The sequence below is a fragment of the Pogona vitticeps genome, chromosome 9, assembly GCF_051106095.1.
Source record: "Pogona vitticeps strain Pit_001003342236 chromosome 9, PviZW2.1, whole genome shotgun sequence".
Classification (NCBI taxonomy): domain Eukaryota; kingdom Metazoa; phylum Chordata; class Lepidosauria; order Squamata; family Agamidae; genus Pogona; species Pogona vitticeps.
The window spans coordinates 5,477,390-5,497,245 of NC_135791.1; the positions used below are offsets into that span (position 1 = coordinate 5,477,390).

At 47.5% G+C, this 19,856-nt stretch overlaps 1 protein-coding gene across 1 annotated transcript in view; it reads left to right on the top strand.

Moving 5' to 3' along the window:
- ELOA (elongin A) overlaps window positions 1-17,527 on the top strand; it is a 29,606-nt gene extending 12,079 nt beyond the window's left edge. Inside the window, exons 4-11 of the mRNA XM_072980320.2 lie at window positions 1,214-2,432; window positions 6,598-6,712; window positions 8,162-8,317; window positions 8,603-8,700; window positions 10,889-11,069; window positions 12,024-12,135; window positions 13,006-13,163; window positions 13,968-17,527. Coding sequence (XP_072836421.2) covers window positions 1,214-2,432; window positions 6,598-6,712; window positions 8,162-8,317; window positions 8,603-8,700; window positions 10,889-11,069; window positions 12,024-12,135; window positions 13,006-13,163; window positions 13,968-14,029 — 2,101 coding nt within the window. The 3' untranslated portion in view covers window positions 14,030-17,527. The remainder of the gene's footprint in view (window positions 1-1,213; window positions 2,433-6,597; window positions 6,713-8,161; window positions 8,318-8,602; window positions 8,701-10,888; window positions 11,070-12,023; window positions 12,136-13,005; window positions 13,164-13,967) is intronic.
- The last annotated feature ends 2,329 nt before the right edge of the window (window positions 17,528-19,856 follow it).

A 19,856-nucleotide genomic window follows, 5' to 3' on the forward strand; every position in this document is an offset into this window, starting at 1 on the left:
AAATGATAAGTTACCAGAACACGGCCACTAGACAAAGCCAGAGACTGTCCCATGTATACTGTTCACTAGCGAGTTATATTTCCATTATGTAATTACCAGAACTGGCCACAAGAGAGAGCCGGAGACAATCCTATGTATAGCATTTGATATAATCCACATTTTTCAGTATCCGCGGTGAGGATTTAGAACTCATCCCGCCTGGATATGGGGGTCTTATGGTACATTTGTATATGTTGAATGAAAGAGAAGAAGAAGAAAAACAGTGGGGGAAAGGGGCAGGAAAAAGAACCAAAGGAAAGGAGTATGAGATTAGTCCTTTTCACTCATCATCTGTCTTCAGTGACTCCAAAGTCCCTCAGATCGACAATGCCTCAGAGATGCATATCCAGCTATGCACCCCAAATGTCTTTCTACAGATCAAATCTTAGCATTTGTTGTTGTTTAGTTGTTCAGTCGTGTCTGACTCTTCGTGACTCCCATGGACCAGAGCACGCCAGGCCCTCCTGTCTTCCAGTGCCTCCCGGAGTTTGGTCAAATTCATGTTGGTCGCTTCGATGATCCTATCCAACCACCTCGTCCTCTGTCGTCCCCTTTCTCCTCTTGCCCTCACACTTTCCCAACATCAGGGTCTTTTCCAGGGAGTCTTCTCTTCTCATGAGATGGCCTAAGGTTTGGAGCCTCAGCTTCAGGATCTGTCCTTCCAGTGAGCACTCAGGGTTGATTTCCTTCAGAATGGAGAGGTTTGTTCTCCTTGGAGTCCAGGGGACTCTCAAGAGCCTCCTCCAGCACCACAATTCAAAAGCATCGATTCTTCGGCAGTCAGCCTTCTTTATGGTCCAGCTCTCACTTCCATACATCACTACAGGAAAAACCATAGCTTTGACGATGCGGACCTTTTGTCGGCAAGGTGATCTTAGCTTATACTAGTACAATAACCCGTTCAAAAGTTGCAAAGGCGGCAGTGAGTTCTGCTCACTGATTTATTGATGGAGTGTGGGGATATTTTAAAGATACGTGAGTGTGTGTAATGGGAGTTCCTCAGTCATAACGACCTGAAAACGGGTCTCAGAAATTGATAGAGTAGCTACGGCATGCCCTGGCTGCATACTGTGTCTACCCACGTGAAGTGGAGTGGACCTAGGCATGATTAGGGTTGGCTCAGTCTTCCCTTGTGGACTTATTCTGATCTACTTTTTCTTTTTCTCCCCCCAAGACATAGCCTTGAACCTGTTGAGCGCAACTACGACCGAAGCGTCCCTCGGAAACGGCAGCTAGAGCCGTCCCCGCCGGTGGATGACGAGGTGGAGCAGGACTACCCGGAGGTGTATCAGCCTTCTGGAAGCCAAATATATGACCTAGATCATAGCGTGAAGAAGGCCAAGCGGTATGCAGAGCCCGAGAGGGCCCATCCACCTGTGAGCTATGGTGCTCCGGACAGAAGGACATGGGGCGGACATTCCCCCACGCTCTCAGACCAGGAATGCTCTGACTACGGGCAGGCACCTTTGCCTGAACCGGGCGAGAGCCCTCCGGAACTGTATGTGGACCTCTGTCCTCCTGAGGACCAGGAAAGAGAGCCAAAGTCTCTTAACCAGAAAGCCAACAAAGGCCACAGCTTTCAGGACAAGCAGGAAGGAAGCCACAGTCGGCCCTTGAGCGACTCCCAGGACAAAAGCAGCTCGGGTCGGAGCAAGGAGCATAAGTCTTCTCACAAGGAGAAGCAGCGGGCAGAAGCCAAGGGAGAGGAGCGGGGCCCTTCTTTTAACCTCCAGCGGCTGCAGAAAGGTTCTTCCAAGGAGCCTCCCCGAGAAGCCTCTTTGACCACCAGCGGCGCCGGCAAAGAGAGGCTGAAGACCGGCTTAGATGGTTCTAAGCGGGAGAAGAAAAGAGAAAGCAGCGGCGCCAAGAAGGAGAAGCTACACGCCGACGTCGAGGAGACCCCAGAGGACTACGGGAAGAAGCAAAAGCTGATGGACTCTGAGAGAGCCAAGCCAGAGAAGGCGAAGCTCAGCACAGAGGGTGCTCATGGAGACCGGGAGAAACGAAAACCGGAAGGGGATTCCTCCAATCGGAACAAGGAGAAAAAGGTTTCTTCCGGCAGCTTAAAAACCCCGGAGGGCAAAGCCAAAGCTCCCGAGTCCCACAAAAGAACAGTGGGGTTCTCCCCTCCCAATCCCAGGGAAGGGGAAGGGGAGGATGATTACGAGCAGCCCACGATGTCCTTCGAGTCCTACCTGAGTTACGACCAGCCTCAGAAAAAAAAGAAGAAAGTGGTCAAGACCCCGGCTCCCGTCGTCGCGGAAAAGGACAAAGACCGAGGGCTCGGGAAGCAGAACGGTTCCAAATCGAATGCCAAAAGCGCCGAGGCGAGCCGGAAACTCCACAAGCAGGCCAGCGAGAAGAAGCCGTCGGGGGCATCCAAACCGAAAAAGGTGAGCGTGACCTCAGGGGGGTTGTGCCTCCCTTGGTGGGAAAGCCGCCCGTTCACACAGGTAGCCTGTTGCCACGAAGCCACCTCGAGGCAGCCCATTTTGGGCACTGTGGCAGCTGAGAGGGCAGTGGTGGATCGGGCCCGTGGGACGCAACTTGGTGGGCGGCTCGTTCGCGTTGAAGGGGAACATCCGAGGCCTACAGGGTGGATTTGATGTAAATCAGATTGATTTAAGACACGATGTTAAGTAAGCATGGAAGGATTTTATAAATAATAGTAATAATAAAAAGAAAATTAAAAAAAAGATTGATTTAAGTCATGATTTAAATTAAATGTTAAATCACAATTTAAGGGGTGGAAAGGAAGTCAGGTTTTTCTGACGATTTAAATTTAGAAAATCAGTTTTTAAAATTTAAGACGTGTTTTAAATCAAGTTGTTTTTTAAAATCATTGATTTTTTTAAAAAAAATCCGCCCTGGATGCCTCCCATGCATTTCCCGCTCATTTCCACAAGGTCCTGGGCAAAAAAAAAACTTCCTTCTCTAGAAGGTGCGCGTCAGCGGTCAAAATGTTTTTGGGCCAGTCCTGTTTTCATGATCTAGACGTTCTCTGCGCAAAGGTCTCTCAAGCCCTGTCTTCTTTGGTTCCCCTTCTCTAGGCATTGCATGTTCACCTCAGAGCTTGGAAAAATTACTTTTTTGGACTACACCTCCCAGAATGCCTCAGCCAACCTAGCCAAGAGAGTCACTTTTCCAAGCTGTGATCCAGCTTTTCCCTTGGATTAATTTGTTTGGAGACCAAGCCCATTTCTACCGAGGTTTCAAAGGTGGGCCTAGTTCCAGTAAATGTTGCGTTTATTTATCGATATGTATTAAACCGCTGACATATGAGGATTAAAAGCAGTATCCAGCCTTAGGAAATCCGCAATACGAAATATGCATATAATACATATAATGTCTGCCACAGAGGAAAATACACATTGGGCTGAATTCCACCAGGAAGCTTGCAAAAATAGGTAGGTCTTCAACACACACATCCCCAAGTAAGAATTGTTGGAACAAGTCCAATATTGGGACAGTGAGAAGCATTTGACATATTAGATTTCATCATATTAAGCGCCCTTCTCCAGTAAACCACAGACCAAACATCAGAAGCTTGTATCAACACCAGCTTTTTCAGACAACCTTAAGGATCAAGGGAATCAATTGGAGAGAAGTTAAACCCCTCAAATAATCAATTCCAAAGTTGTTCAGGGCTGGCTTTCTATACTTAACAAAGTCCCATGTTATTTATGGCATGATATATTAATAACAAAATCTTAAAATATGGCAGCAAATATCCTGTTACCCATGTCCACCTGCACAATAAGAATGACATCATTATTAGTGCTAGATTGCCAGTAATTAAAGACTACTTTTTCAATTTTGGGTTGGGTGTGACCTCATCTCATTGCATCTGAGTTGCATGCACCTTCAAACTGGAAAAGAAACTCTACAATTATCGGCAACCTACCATTGATGATAGTGGTGTTCCCATTCTGCAGGCCAAGTTGTTCAGCAGGATACTGGTCATTAGATAGTAAATGTTGGGGAAGGAAAACAAAGCAGATATATTTTAGCCTAAGGTTTTATGAACTGCAACCCATTTCTTCAAATCTACAGAATATAAGAATTCCCAAAGATGTAGCAAAGTTTGTCTGTTTCAGTATCGCAAAGAAGAATACACGTTTTGTAGTACCTTTAAAGCGAATAGATTTATTTTAGTATGAAGTTTTTGCTGAGTTCCCTGTATTTCTCCAGACATGTAGAGAAATATGTAATATATCTATGTAATATATCTACATCTGCTTATCTGAAGAAGATGATAGTAATCCACCCACTTTTTCATAAAATAAATCTATCCGTCTTACGGCTCTTCTTTTTCTCTTTTGTTACATGGAATGTGTTGTTAGAAATTCTGGTGCATGTGAAATATATATGGTTGCAGGTGAGATCAGGGTGAAATAGGATGCAGAACATAGAACTTTGGTTATAGGGAAGAAGCACTACAAATATCCTATCAGTTTATTACCTCCTGAAGAAGTAAAACAACACATTGTGTTTTTAAAAAGTTTGTTTTGTTCTGTTCTGTTAAAACCAGAGCACACACAAAATAATTAAAATAATCAACCTATGGATTCATGCAGTGTGCTGAGAAAGCATTGTTTTGATCCACATCTTGAGTGACAGGCTAAAGTTTTGAAAGTATCTAAATTCAGCTTTCTCTTATTCAAAATAAACAGGAATAATCTCACATATGGCACAAACCAGCTCCATATTCTGTTTGACTTCATTTATTGGTGTGTTCTTCTTAAGATACTGAATCTTGGTATATTTAGCACATTGAGAGGCAGACTGGCTTCAGTGATTCAAACGGTGGTTTCCAACCTTGGGTCCCCAGATGTTCTTGGACAACAACTCCCAGAAATCCTGGCCAGTAGAGGTGGTGGTGAAGGTTTCTGGGAGTTTTAGTCCAAGAACATCTGGGGACCCAAGATTGGGAACCACTGGATGAAAAGAGTGGTAAAATATCTTCAAGGACAGTGCTGAGAAAATGCAGATGCATCTCCATAATCGTGGATACATAATTGGTCGTGTCTTTGTTCTCAAACTCACAACTCAGCCGATGGTTGTTTCGGGGATGCATCCACAGTTAACTGCTGGGGTCCAAGCTCCTTTATCCGGCACAAGTGATGGTCACAGATAATGGGGAAAGCAGTCTGACAACATCTGGGGATCCAAGGTTGAGGAAGAGTGCTCTAAATTCTTCGAAGGTGCTCATTCCAGCTTTATTTACTGCTCATCACTGAACATCCAGGTGCAGGCAATCCTCTTGAAGGTTGCCCGGCTTTGATGAGAGGCTGGATGAGAATGGACAAGGTCAGATGAAATGAAGACAAAAGAGATACCGGTCAGTAGAAGATGGTCTGGGAGTGTCCTTATGCTATATCTCTCCCCTAGACCAGACCTGGGCAAAATGCGGCCCTCCAGATGTTGCTGAACTATGACTCCCAGTAATCCTAGCCCACACAGCCAATAGTGAGGAGTGTTGGGATTTCCAGTTCCACAACATCTGGAGGGCCGCACTTTGCCCAGGTCTGCCCTAGACCAATAGTTTCCAAACTTGGCTTCCCAGATGTTCTTGGACTACAACTCCCAGAAACCCTGGCCAGCAGAGCTAGTGCTGAAGACTTCTTACTTCCTCAGACGGCTGTAATGCATTCAACCTGGGAATCCCTTGGGAAATCCCTGCCTGGCAGCCACCGTTGATGGAAATTGTGGCAGCCGGATTGCTAACCAATACAAGTTGTCGTGATGCTTTTGAGGCTGAAAGAGCTGGGGAGAATACTGATTGCTCTCCCCCTCCGCTATTGTTTGATATGTGGTTGCCCTTTGGCAGGCTTGTAGACAGCCGCTGGACACGCACACTTCATGTTCATCTCTAGGGATGCAAATGTTCCTACACCGGGGTCCTTCTTCGGCCGCCACATGCCAATTGCAGCAGCAACCTGGCCGGCCCTTCCCCGCCTCCCCAGACAACCAGCCACTTCAGTAGAGGGAGTGAGACAGGGAGTGAGTGGTCGGCTGCGTTGGGAGTCAGGGCTCCTGTTGAGACTGGTGCGCTGCTGCTGCAGAAGGACCCCAGCGCCACACAGAACCCGGTGTGTAGCCTGGGTGGTTCTGAGGGTGGGAACTGGTTCATATTTCGCATCCCTATAGATGGATACGAAGTGTTTAATAGCCACTGATTTGGTCACTTGTGGCAAGTGAGAACCGCTAACTGGCAACCAGGGCAGCTTTGCGAAACGCAGAGCTGCGTATTTCTTTTTCTTACGTTCTTTCAGGCCATTCATAGTCCATAAATGGCTTCCTGAGATCGGCTTAGGAAGGAAGGTTAAGCAGAAGCTTGAATATTCATAGTGGTTTTTTTTTGGGGGGGGGTGTCTTTACAACTCCTAGACTACTCCATGCAATTATGCTGCCTTGGGAGTTCTGGTATCTGAAGTCCCAAAAGCATAAATCTGCACACCTCTGCTAAATATTTTTGTGAGCTAATATTTCTTTTGTGGGTCTATTGGTCCAGGGCTGCCGTACTTACATCCTTTTCCCTTTCTTTCCGCTCTCCAGATCGTCTTTGATGTGGTGCCAACGCTCCCCGATATCCCTTTACCTCCCATCCAGGCCAACTACCGCCCACTCCCTTCGCTCGAATCCATTCCCCCTGCCCAACCAAAGAGGAAAGGTACGTTGCGAGCCGAGATCTAGGCAAAATCGGTTACAGAGAATCCTTTTCTGCCCTTGAGTGCTGGGTGGAGGGTGAGAGAAGTAAACCCCCTACCTAGCACCAGTCCAGCGTGGATCGTGAATGATCTCCTTTTCCGATCATTTTTCATCCGGTTCCACACGTCTGCATTTCGTTCTCATAACCACTGGCGCGAACTGTAGATGAGGAACATCTGAAGAGCCTTCCTTACCCTTAGACAAGGGAAGCATCAGACAAGATGCTTGGACACCTCCTTCTCTGACTTCGGGGACATAAGCAGGTTGTCATTATTTGCACACTGTGCAATTGGGATTCTGTGTAATTTAGTTCCACATCCATTGATACTTTGCCTTGCAGCCGACTCGGAATAGGAGTGTTTGCTTTTGGGCAGAAAAGAAGTGCAGTTGATGCTTTATTCCAAATGCATTTGCTTGCTTGTCTTTTTAGCCATTAGAATATTCTTCACATTAACAGAATTAAAGTGTTAAATTAGGATGGTAATGTTTTCCAAGGGGCAATTGTGTTCGTACATCACAGAAGAAACAACGGCATGTTGTGGTACCTTGAAGACTCCACATGTTTTATTTGACATAAGCTGTTTTGGGTGACAACGGACAGCGCTTAGAAGCCAATTTTCCAAAACTTGAAAGGGGTGGACTTTGGTGAATCAGAATGGACTCCTACTAACTGTAGGCAGTTATTTGTCATGAGATGAGAGCAGTGGTTTTCAAACCGAACTAGACAAATTCATGATCTATATGTTTATCAATAGGAAGCCATAATATTGCTAAAAGGATCTTCCGCGTTCAGCAGCAGTATACCTTTGTGCTCTGTGCAGGAATGGCAGGCTCCCTGGAGTCATTGGCAGGGTTGCTGCTGGAGATGAAAAGCTGCGGAGGTCGGACGTTCATGGGGGAGTGATCGGCCAGCTGTTGGCCTTGCCCTGCACCTTTTTATGGGATCCACACAATCTTTGTGTTGGATCCAACCAAAGGCCACTGTAGTCCAGCATTCTCCTCCATCAGGATCCACCAGGGAAGAGCGCAGGCAAGATGTGGCTGCAGAAAGCAGTCTCCTGCGTAGAGTCCTTAGAAACTGGCAGCGAGAGACCTTCTCCTCCTCCCCATCCTGGGGGATATAGATAGCCCTCCAGATGAATAGCTATTGATAGCCTTCTCTTCCTTGAATCTTGCTAATCCGTTCTTGGAGCCACCCAAGCAGCCATCATGATATCTTGTGGCATTGAGTTCCACAATGTAACAATGCATTAGGTGAAGACATACTTCTTTTAACTTGTCCTGGATCTCTCCCACTTGGCTTCAGGGGATGATTCTAGAGTCTTGAATTGTGAGATGAAGGATTTCTGGGGCATTCCACCACGGCACATTCACAGGCAGCTCCTTGCTTGTCCTTTCCTCCACCTTGCAGCTTTGTCCTCTCCCATTGAGGAAGACGAGGCGGGCTTCACGGGACGCCGGCTGAACTCCAAGATGCAAGTGTACTCGGGCTCCAAGACCGCCTACCTTCCAAAGATGATGACGCTCCATGAGCAGTGCATCCGGGTCCTCAGCAACAACATTGACTGTGAGTTTCCAGAGGTTGATCCCTCTCCTGGAGCAGAGTGTCCTGGGGCAGCTGTGGCTGGCTAATCAAGTCTGCACCTCTGCTTGCCTCAATATGGCAGACGGAAGCTTCCATTGGCCAGGATTTGTCATCATTGCGTGGGGGGTGATGATCGGCAGGAAAGGGAGTGGGGTGCTTAATACTCTCCTGCCACCAAGTCTTCTCCTGGGTCTCAAATGGACAACAGTAGCCCTCCGGAGCTTTTGCTCATCCCTTTCTCTCCCCACTTTTCCTCTCTCCCCCTAGCAATCTATGAAGTGGGGGGCGTCCCTTACTCTGTACTGGAACCAGTCTTGGAGAAATGCACCCCAGAGCAGCTGTACCGCATCGAAGAGTGTAATCACGTAAGTGTCCCAGGGCAGAGGGTGCTTGGGAGTGAGTGGTGCTCGCCTCTGTGTTTTCCCTAAGTCTACAGTTCAAGCCTGCATCTGCAGCAGGTTTAGAACAGGGCAGAGCCCAGCCCACTTTTGGTAACCTTGCATACGTCCTGTGGGTAAGTGGGAGTCGAGTATCAGTCTGGCTTCCTACGTCAAACAGGGCGTTGCAACCTAAATGAAGGGAAGATTACAGTAAGACCCCCTTATCTGCATGATCAGTATCCGCTGATTCACTTATCCGCAGTCTGAAATTATTAAAAGAAAATTCCTAGAAATATGTTTCTAAATATGAAGTTTACAGAACTGGCCACTAGAGGGAGCCAGAACCAACACTATGTGTAATGTATACTATTAAAATAGAGTTTGCTGTTTTTCAGCATCCGCAAAGCAGGGCTGGGAGCCCGTCCCCCACAGATACTGTACAGGGGTCCTACTTTACAGTACTTTGAATAAAGCTGTCGCTGTGGACAAGGATGGGGCTCACGAGACTTCCTCTCGGCTTAGTTTTTTGCTAACAACAGACCAATTGTTTGCAGAGGTTAAATCAGTACACCATGTACCATGTACAAATTGTCTGTCACACAGATTTTAGGACTCTGGTGCAACAGATAATTCAGTGTTGTCTAAATCAGAGGGAGTCTGTTTCCACAAGCACGTGGACTCAGTGCGGTTTTGCCGCCAAAGAATGGCGTTCCCCGGCTTTACCGATCTTACAAAAGGGTAAAACTCATCAGCCGATCTGCGTAACACCGGATTTGCTTGGGGATGCTTGTGAGAGCGTCCTCTCAACTGCATCAACCCACCGTTTGGTTTTTAGAACTCATTATTTTAGATGGAGGGCTTGCTAAGCAACATCGTTGCTATCGGGATTTGAGATCTGAGAGGCGGCAGAAACCTGATCCACCAAAGTAGCCCGTATCTTACTCTTGTCGGTGAGTTTTTTTGTAAGTTGATGCCTCTGAAGAAAAGAAGAAGCCCAAGAGAGCTTTAAACAAGATCCATGTATGCTTATGTTTCATCTCACTTTCTTTAGCCCCCCCCCACGCCCCTTGGTGACTGTTGATGATCTCTAAGGGCAGGAGAGGGAACCTCTGACCCCCCCACCTGTGGTGGCAGCAGGACTTTCTGGCTCACTGACCATGGGTTGACCCATGGGGACCGGAGATGGTGGGGGCTGCCATCCAGGCCATCTGGAGGACATCAGGTTGAGAATGCCACCTAGGAGTATATGTGGGTTCTGTGCTGTCCTCCGCTTTGTGCAAGGCCGACGGTCTGAGAACGCAGCTGGGTTCTGCTCTCCCAAGCCTCCGTGACAATGGGGATGCTGGGTTTTACTTCCGAGGAATTGGGTCTTAGTTTGAGCAGGGTGTGCCGTTCACCAGCTGTTGCTATTCTAAAGGAGTCTCTGAGGTATAAATGGAGATGAAAAGAGGTAGAGGTGTGTCAGGCGTCTCTGGAGAGGGAAAACACGGGCACACGCACTGCTCCTTGACTTTTCAAGCCTCAAGGCGTTGAAACTCTTGATTCCCTTACACAGGAGGTTGTGTGGAAGCAACAAAATGGCTGCCACAGTGTAGGATGGGAGCAACAAAATGCCTTGCGACACACCTTCCCCAGGCAGAACAGGGAGCCTCTGCAGGCTGGATTAGATTCCCACCTGCATCCAGCATCAGATCACATCGATAGCACCAAAGGGGGATCTTCTTGTCTTCTGGGCCAGGATCAATCCACGTGGCGTGACTAGCACAATGATTCATTTGTACAGCCCATTCAAACAATCAAAGAACCTCTGGCTATAAACCCATAATGCAAGCATACACAAGCATGCCCCCCCCCCAGATGCTGGACTACAACTCCCACTTGTCCTAGGGTTAATAGGAGTTGTGGTCCAATGACATCTGGAGGGCTGCAAGTTGCCCACCCCACTTTAAAGAAACTGTCTGTTAAATTAGTGCTATATCCTGATTAGGCAGAGTGGGTCCGAATGGCTTGCCCAAGGCTGCTCAATAAGTTCATGGTGGAACCAACATTCAAACTGGAGACTTCTTGATTCTTAGTTCCATGTCCTAAACCACGTCGTTGGGTAGCTCTTTACTGGTTAGGTCTGATATGCCTAAACCCTGCGTCCGACCTTTCCTTGGATCTTCTCCATCAGGTTTTAGTTGAGGACACCGACCGGTTGTGGCACGTTCACTGCCTTCGCGATTTCAAGAAGGAGAAGCCCGAAGAGTTTGAGACGTGGAGGGAGATGTACTTGCGCCTGCACGACGCTCGGGAGAAACGGCTACGCATGCTGACTCAAAACATCCGATCAGCTCACGCCAATAAACCCCAAGGTAGCTCGGCAGACGGGGTGGCCGGGTGGGGCCTTCCGGTAAAACGAGAGGGGGAAATGCTGGCGGTTTCTTTCTGAATTTGAAGGCACTGAAGATTTGGCCCAGAGAGCAGGACAATTAAGGTTCAGGGGTTCAATATGTTTCTCATAATCTCCTCCATGAGATGAACATGTTGGCTGGGGCATGCTGGGAGTTGTAGTCCAACAAAGCAGCTTCTGGGGATTGGGGACCCTGGAAGTGTTTTTAACAAACTAGTGTAAGTGCAATTAGAAAAATAATCACCCAGCTTCTTTCAGTGAAAAATGTCCATTGGCCTCCCCTTTCTTTGTTGTAAGCCGCCCAGAGACCTTTGGGTAGCGTGTGTGTCATACAAGTTAAATAAAAAAATAAGTACTAAAGAAGAACTCCAAAGCAGGCAAATATTTCAGGGGTTCAGCACTTCCCATCACAGCCCTACATTGATAAGGAAGCATGGGAAGTTTGTGGCCATTCCCATCATCCTTCATTCAGCATGATCTGTGCTGGGTACGGCTGATGGAGTTTGCTGCCCAAAATGATCCTCACGTATTCCCCGCTGTGCCTCTTTGACAAGGGCTGGACTTGATCATCCATAGGGTCCCTTCCAGCTCTGCAATTCTATGATGATGATGATGATGATGTTCCCCACCCTTGTTTTGAAAGAATGGCAACCAAAGTTGGATGTAAGACGATGTCCGTTCTGTAGGGCCACCAGTTTGAGAGCCTGTATTTGAAGGGCTCTTGCACTGAAATGGCTGGTGGACGGCTTGCATTGTGTTGCCGGGAAGAAACTATCATGGGGATGGTTCTTGTAGAAAAGGACTGTGGAGTAGAAGGTAGCCTCTCCCAATGGTTACCCCTTCACCAGTGGCTTCAGGGCTTGGCAGAAGGAGCTCTTGGTCTAACTGGGGCTTCTTTCATGTTGTTCCCTTTTAGGCAGGGTCGCCAAGATGGCGTTTGTGAACTCAGCAGCCAAACCACCCCGGGATGTGCGACGAAGGCAAGAGAAATTTGGGACCGGAGGAGCGGCAGTCCCAGAAAAGATCAAGTGAGTCCGTCCTAGAATGCTTTTTTTCCATTCAGGTTGGTAGTTGGGCTTTGCCTTTGAGGGATCTTCTTGGGGGGTGGGCCACTCAGAGTTGCAGTAAGTTGGAAGTGGCTGGACTGTACAACCCGACAAATGGAAAAGCAGAGGGCACAACAGTGAAGACCAAGTAGAGGGAAGAAGACATCCTTTCTCTCTCTCTCTCTCTCTCTCTCTCTCTCTCACACACACACACACACACACACAAACACACACACACACACACACCAGTTTTAACAGAGGAGGAGGTTGCTAAGCCACCTGCAGTAGGAGTTTAGTCTCAGACCAGGACTGGCCAGATGAAGGTTCTAACTTCCATCACGCCAGAAAGCTCACAAGATGTCTTCAGACCACTTAGGGGACCTCCCTCACAGGGCTGTTAGGAGGATAGAATGGTCAGTAGGGGAGGGGGTGAAACTGTACCCTGAGCCTCCTGGATGGAGGTTGGAATACAAGGACCACAAATAGGGAGGAAAACAAGCATGCACGCAGATTTTGAAGGTGCTGCTTGCTGTCCACATCCTTTTCCCAGAAGGTCCCCTCGCTGAGTCACTCAAGGCGATTTGGAACAAATGATTTCTAGGTTTGAGGTTGTTTCCAAGCCTCCAGTGGATACTGAAAATCACTGATAATAGCAAACACTGAATATATAGCATAGTATGCATATTTCTCAGTTTTCGTATTCAGTGAGGCAGTGGATAAATGAATCAGCAGATACTGGTCCTGTGGATAGAAGGGCCCTACTGTACATTGCTTCCCCCTCCCCCGGGGAGCATTTCTTGGGTGCGGACATCTCACATCCCTTCCTGGGCCTTTTCCCCCCTCTTTCCTTAGGATAAAGCCAGTGTTCTTCACACCCAGCAAAAGCAGCACCATTCATGCTGAAGAGGAGCAGTCCTATGATGGGCCCAGCACGAGCAGCGGCCACTCGGGACCCTCTGTGAGCAGCATCTCCTCAGTCAGCTATGACCCCCGAAAGCCTCCTGTGAAGAGTAAGTAAAGTCCATTGACTGTGCCTTTGCTTTCCTGGGCTGCTGTAGAGTTGAGGGACTTGCCCAGCCTTCATAGCTTCCAGTGGCACGTTCCGTTCTTTCCCAGATTCTCCTAAACGGTTGTCCTAGTCACGTTAGAAGCAGCAGCACTGTGGCATGCTGTTCCGCTGAAGATCTTCATGTTTGGTGGCCGGAAGCATTGCAATTAGAGATGGGCGCGAACGGCCAAAGCAGCAATTCGTGCTGGTTTGTTTTTTGGCCGCACAGGTGTTCGATGTTTCCCAGGCCCGCCTCCTCCTCCAAAGGGCGCTCACTTGGAGGCAGTGTGTGGAGGAGGCAGGGCAGGGTGCTGCCTCTGAGTGGGCGCCTGCCAGAGGAGGCAGGGCTGGGAAGCACCGAATGCCAGTTCGGCATTTCGTGCCCATCTCTAGTTACGATGCTTCATGCACTGCTTTTTCTTGCCTTTGAATTGGATGAGGTGCAAGGGGTGGGAGGAAAATGGATGCAGGGGAATATAGAAAGAGGAGACTTGGGGAAGTTACTGTTTGCATAAGTAAATTAATACGAGGATAATGCAAAGTGCAATATGTTCCAAGTCAAAGGGCTCCCCAAACCTTAATAAACCAAATGTTTATCTTCTCTGAATGCTAGGTAGAAACAGCCCATTGGGGAGGATTTTAGCCCCCATTCACGAGGACTAGAAACTTTTTCTTTCATAACCATTTTTCTGGCATTAATTGCAAACTTTACCCATGCTCGTTTCTGCCCGAGAGATGCTGCAACGCTGTCCTTTTTCTGTTTCAGAAATTGCACCTATGATGGCAAAGACGATTAAAGCCTTCAAGAACCGATTTTCCCGGAGATAAAGGGACCTGCGTGTGAGCCGGCGAGAAGGGAATTCTTCTGTTGGATGGAAGCAGCGCTTGATGGGGAAAGAGGGGAGGGGTCAGGGATGGCCAAGAATTCCCCCAGACCCACTCCTAAGACTAACAACAGCACAGTATTGTTCAAAGCAGCCCTTGGGTTCCTTCCCTGATCCCACAAGCAAACTCTGTCTGCCCAGTGTTTTGTTCTTAAAAAAATGCAGCGTCTCGGCACTCGCCGAGACAAGAAGGTCCACAGACAGTTGCTCTGTATTCTGTCTTTTCTCTCTGAACTCTTGAGATGGAAGGAAACCCCCCTTCTTCTTCTACTTGTGGTATTTGTGTCTCGGTCCTCTTCTTAAGGATCCAGGTCCCTCTGTGTGTCCCATTCGAAGGAGTCTCTTTTGCGACACTGTTACCCAGAAAAAGGCCCTTAACTGTGATTTTGGCTGCTCCTTTTCAAGCTCTTTTGGGGAATTCTGGAGTCCTTGCCAGCCTTCTGTGGAATCTTCTCTGAAGCATCTCATCTCCTCAGTTCTTAAACCCCAGATTTCAGATTCACCCCCCAACACACTCATAAAATCTGTATGCCAGATACATGTCAGTTTGGCCTTTCTATTCTACGGACACCAGAAACTGGTGCTGAGGACCCCTCTGTTCTTTCCTGCAGCTCATTTGACCCAAAATTAAAACAACAGCAACTCCAAACCCTCCCACTTCTGCTTTTTAGATTTCTAGGAGGAACAAGCGGTACGAACCGTTGAGAGGAGGGGCACTCAGGAGGTTGTGGGGCCGGGGAGGGAGGAATGTCCCTCTACACGAGTCTAAATTTTAAGCACTTGCCCAAGTTTTAAATTGGTCTCTACTGACAACAGCTGCGGTTTTAAAACAGAGTTATGGTTTCATATTTGGGGGACTCTGTTACGTCCCTTCCCCTCTTCAATTCACGACAGGAGAGCAATCTTAGATTTGGTATTGCTGCTGTTTTAGTTTCGGTTTTGGTCAGAAAACCTCTCTGGCTTAAAAAAATGAACAAACTGGCACTTTAATTCACGAGGTCTGTGCAAAGAACCTTAGGGCAGACGTGACACCGTCTTATGGTCTGTTTTAGTGTTCACGCCAGACTGCTTGATAGGAAGAGGATGGAACTAAAACCTCTCTTTATCTTGGCTGGTACCTGATCCGCAGAAGGCCCTGGGCAAAATAATTTGGTTCATCCGGGAGCAGCGCTGCCTGCATCTGAATGGAATTGGGAGCCACATTTTACCCTAGGAGAGGCCAGGAGAACTCATGCCTCGGTTCTGCCCATCAGAGGAGCATTGTGGGGAACAACATTTCTCAGTTACTGCTGTTTCAGCATCAGAGCGTATGAGATGGTCTAATAAGGCTGTTTTTCCTGGTGGGGGCAGGGTTGGGGGCGGGGGGAGAAAATCTCATTTCAGAGTCTTAATGGTATGCTGTTCTTGGTGCCAAGACTAAAATGACCTTCAGCTAGGAGGGTTTCGAAAGGGGCCCAGCCTTTTCCCGGTAGCGTAGAGGAGACAACCAAATTCTCCCCAGTGGCTTTCGAAGGCCACCCTTGGGAAAACTCTAACCTCTCCTGAAAGGCCTTCAGACGCACAGTTGGTGACAGTTCTGGCAGCTGAAAAAGCCCAGCTTGCTTTTAAAATGGATAATTCCATGGAGCTCGAGGACATTTCAAAGCATCTCCCGGGAAGAGCATGAAAACCCTCTTCTTGTCCTCTGTCTGATCTAACAAACAACAGCCTTTGATGCTCCAACTCCCCTTTTTTATAGACATGTGTAAAAATTTTTAATTCTGCCGCTGTTTGGAAAAATGGGGCTCTAGGTTTCTCTCACTGTGTTCCGGAGCTGGTCACAAGCCCCCCCCCCCACAAAGCTTTAACAACATCGTGTAGCATTTGAAGGTGTGTTGTGACGTTGGATTACGAAAACCATGCTCCTTTTGCTTTTGCTGTACTTAATTTTGCTGTAATGATTTAGTTGATTATATAGATGACTGTTCTGCCAACTGTTGTACTTCGTGTGTTTGGTCCTTTAATGATGGGATAAGAGTGGCCACAGGTGGAGAGAAATGGGCAGGTTCCCCACCGCTGAGGAAAGGGTGTCGGATGTGTCGGTGGCGCTCACTTTTGTGATAAATCTGGGAACCTAGCAGTGGATCTGGCATTGAAAAGCATCCCCTTTCCTAGCCACAAAGATAGGAAAGCGAATTCTTCCCACTTTTCCCCACCCAACGAAACATCTAAGGAATTACGTGCTCAAAACAACTGCCCACCTACAGCCTCCCTCCAGTTGGCCCGGTGTTCTAGGCTCGGGGTGGGACGGTCTTTCTCAAATTAGCACTCCCTAGATGAAAAGGCTGGCTTAGGGACAATGGGTATACTTATGTGACTGGTCTAAGGACCGTAAATAAACTATTATTATCATCGTCATTAATGGGTGTTTCAACCTCAAGCATCTGGGAAGTGTCAGCTTGCGGGAGGCTAGTTTAGAAGGCAGCTCTGTCATGGCATGGTTTCAGGACGTGGTGACCTCGCAGTCCAAGATGGAGGCAACAGCTGGAGGGCTAAAGCCGTGGTTCTCAAAACAGGTCTCTCCAGATTTTCTTGGGCTGTAGTTCCCAGAAACCGCCTGTGCTGGCCAGGATTTCTGGGAGTTGCAGTCCAAAAACATCTGTGGACCCAAGTTTGAGAACCACAGGGTGACACCAGCAATGTTTTGAGAAACAGGCTTCTGCCGGTAGGGCGTCCTTACCCCTGTTGCCATCAACATGCTGGTGGATAGTCACATCGGGGTCACCCGCTTTTAGAACATGATGCCACTGGGTATATTCTTCCTCCTGAGATTGAGCTGCTCTACTCAAAAATTCTCCATCCTGTCAGTATTTTGAACTCATACGATGACTTCTTCTGGTCAGAGTTACAGGGCACGTGCCAGGACTTAACTGCACAACACTAGAATATGTTTGCTCAGTAGAGAGAGGCGAGTTAGTAGGAGAGGGGAAAGGAAACCGATAAACCCATTGCTCTCTAGTTTAGAGGGTAATTGGATTTTCCTTTTTCCTTCTCTTTTCCTCCTTGAGCCAAATACTAAATCAGCAAGTCTTGAGAGCATTTGAACCTTCTTTTTAACGGGATGGGCCACCCAAGACAGGGCCAGCTGCACAGTAAAATGACTCTGCTTTGGATTTTTCTTCTCGGCATCTGACGCATTGAAAACTGGGTGCAGTTTTCACTACTAATTTTCAATACACGCAAAAGAACCGAATGGAAACATCCTCTCTCCCCCAGTTTTTTGTTGCATACTACAAGGAAAGGCAATGCCGAATTAGTTTTGCCTTTTCATTCCCCCCCTCAACTGTAAATAACAATTTTCTATTTTACTTTTTTGTGGTAACTATATGGAGATGAATATTTTAACTAGATAAGTTATATGAAATGAAGAAATTTGTGTCTCAATAAAAGCCAAACACTGGAATTTTGTCCTGTGGGTTTGTATTTTCCCTCTAGTTTTTTCCCCCCTGTTTTTGTTTCAGGAAAAACAAGGAATATTTTGGGTGACGTGTACAGTGGTTACCTTTCTTTCAGAGTAGCAATTTCCACACATTCCATACTAATACGCCATGAAAGAGATATGTTATGATTGTGATAAATAAATAAAAATAATTCAAGAGTTTGGTGACCAATCCACAGAAGCAGTTCTGTACAGCAAGTCTGAATAACTCTGCCGTACCTCGTCTCTTTCCCGTTGGCCTTGGTTGGACTCCATGTCATTCTGCTATGGCTTGGGCGCAGCTTGCCAGAATTACTCAAGAGGAGGAGTCATCTTGTTTGTCTTGAGTCACCGTCTTAACTGCTGAATTCAAGTCTTAGGAGTCCGTGGGCAAGAAAGCTTTGGAGATTTGCAGCCAGGCACCTTGCGTCAGTGGGCCTCGGGAGATGACTGATGCCAGAGTTTGAGAAAGGTTTTCCAGGGGAATACCAGCTCACGATGGCTGGGAGGATACTGGTGCTGTCATCCAAGACAGGAACTTTTCCAAACTCTACCTGATGCTGCCTGCCGGCCCATTTTGACCTAATCTATTTCCAGTTGGAGGACACATTCAAATTACCAAAGTTTCTAATATATACAGTAATAGTTTAAGAGCCAGGATCCAGCTTCAAAACATTTGAAACGGGACATGCATGCCACTACGTATTCTTTAAAATGGTTTCCATTTGAACGCTGCTGTCGGCGGAGTCAAAGGTTCTTTATGGACCCAACTGACGAGAGAAATAAACAAGATCTCTATGTTGTATTTTCCTATTTTGTGTTAGTAGGTCACACATGCTGTAGAACTGTTGTCTAGGGACCATTAATGGTTGATTTAAACCTGCAAATCCCTGGGTTTGTTGTTGAGTTGGGTTTGCAGGATGGATAATTTATGTCTGGGATGGCCTATCGTCTGTATTACTGTATAATGGAAGTTTAATTTGTCATACACTGCCCAGAGTAGCAATTTGTTAGACTGACAGTACTGTATATAAATGGATTGACTGACTGAATGAATACAATAACTTGGGATCAACGCTCCTTCTAAACTGCACAACCGTCCAGGGCTACATCAGTGCCACATGTGGGTGCTGCTGTCCATTTGTTTCCGGTCATGGCTGGAACTCTGCATGCGCACAGGAGGATCCTCACCCAACACTGGCAGAAAATTAGAGGGGAATACTATTTGGGATCCACCAAACCGGAGCCTACGTATAAAACATGGAGTGAATATGAAAAAGTTCAGAGAGTTAGGCGGCCACTCCACCAGGCATTTGCCTTGCAATTGGCGTCGGATGGGTACATGTGAATTTGAATTAAAACCTATTGGCTATAAGACGTGAAGCTCAATGTGGAAAAGCCTTCATTGTGGCACTGTTTCTCTTGACTTGGGAACAGCAGGGGGAAGTGTCTTCAACCAAGTACTTCAGGTGGAAATTGTCAATTTGCACCTTGTTAGCACCTTGTCAAAAGCCGCTTCTGTTGAAGGAGCTTCTGGCATACACAAGTCTTTGCTTCTGCTGACTCGTCATTGGGAGGGCTAAAAGGTTTTCACCCACGAAAATGCGATTTGCAAAACGGCAGATCAAACCCTGTCTGCCCTGCTTGTGTAGTGGGAGCCTTTGTTTTGACTAAAGAGTGTCTCAGCTAAATAGACCCCTCGCAGCAAAAGCAGGCCAACTCCCCTAAAATGTTCTTTATTTCTGCTGTACCATTTAGGACACAAATTCCAAACACCACACCAGAGACAGCCTTCTCTGTTGCCGCCCCCAGACTCTGGAACTCCCTGCCACCGGAGGCCAGGCTGGCCCCATCTTAGCTGTCCTTTTGCAAGCATGCAAAGACCCTTCGCTTCAGGCAGGCTTTCCCTCAGTGACTTGGCTGCCTAAGTGGGGGTTTTTAATGGAGGGTTGTTCCTTACAGCTTTGAATGCGTTTTGGTGTTGCTTATATTTTCTGTACTTTCCATTGGTACCGGAAGTTAGAGGTGCGGGAGCTCCCCCCCCCGCCCGACTTCTGTTCTAACTCTATGAGCCACAGAGGGCCAGCCCGCGGACGACGAATATCGAGAGGTACCGGACGTTGAAGGTGCTCAGTGCCCCTTCTTTTTTTCCCTATCTCTATGAGCCACAGAAGGACCGCCCACGGGCGCCTCGAAGGTTACCGGTCTCTCCCGGAGGAGGCGGGGCGTCTGGGGTTGGGAAGAGAGAGAGAAAAGAGGCTCCTCGTCACGTGACAGGAAGTGCCTACCAATGGGGGCGTGGCGCATGCGTGTT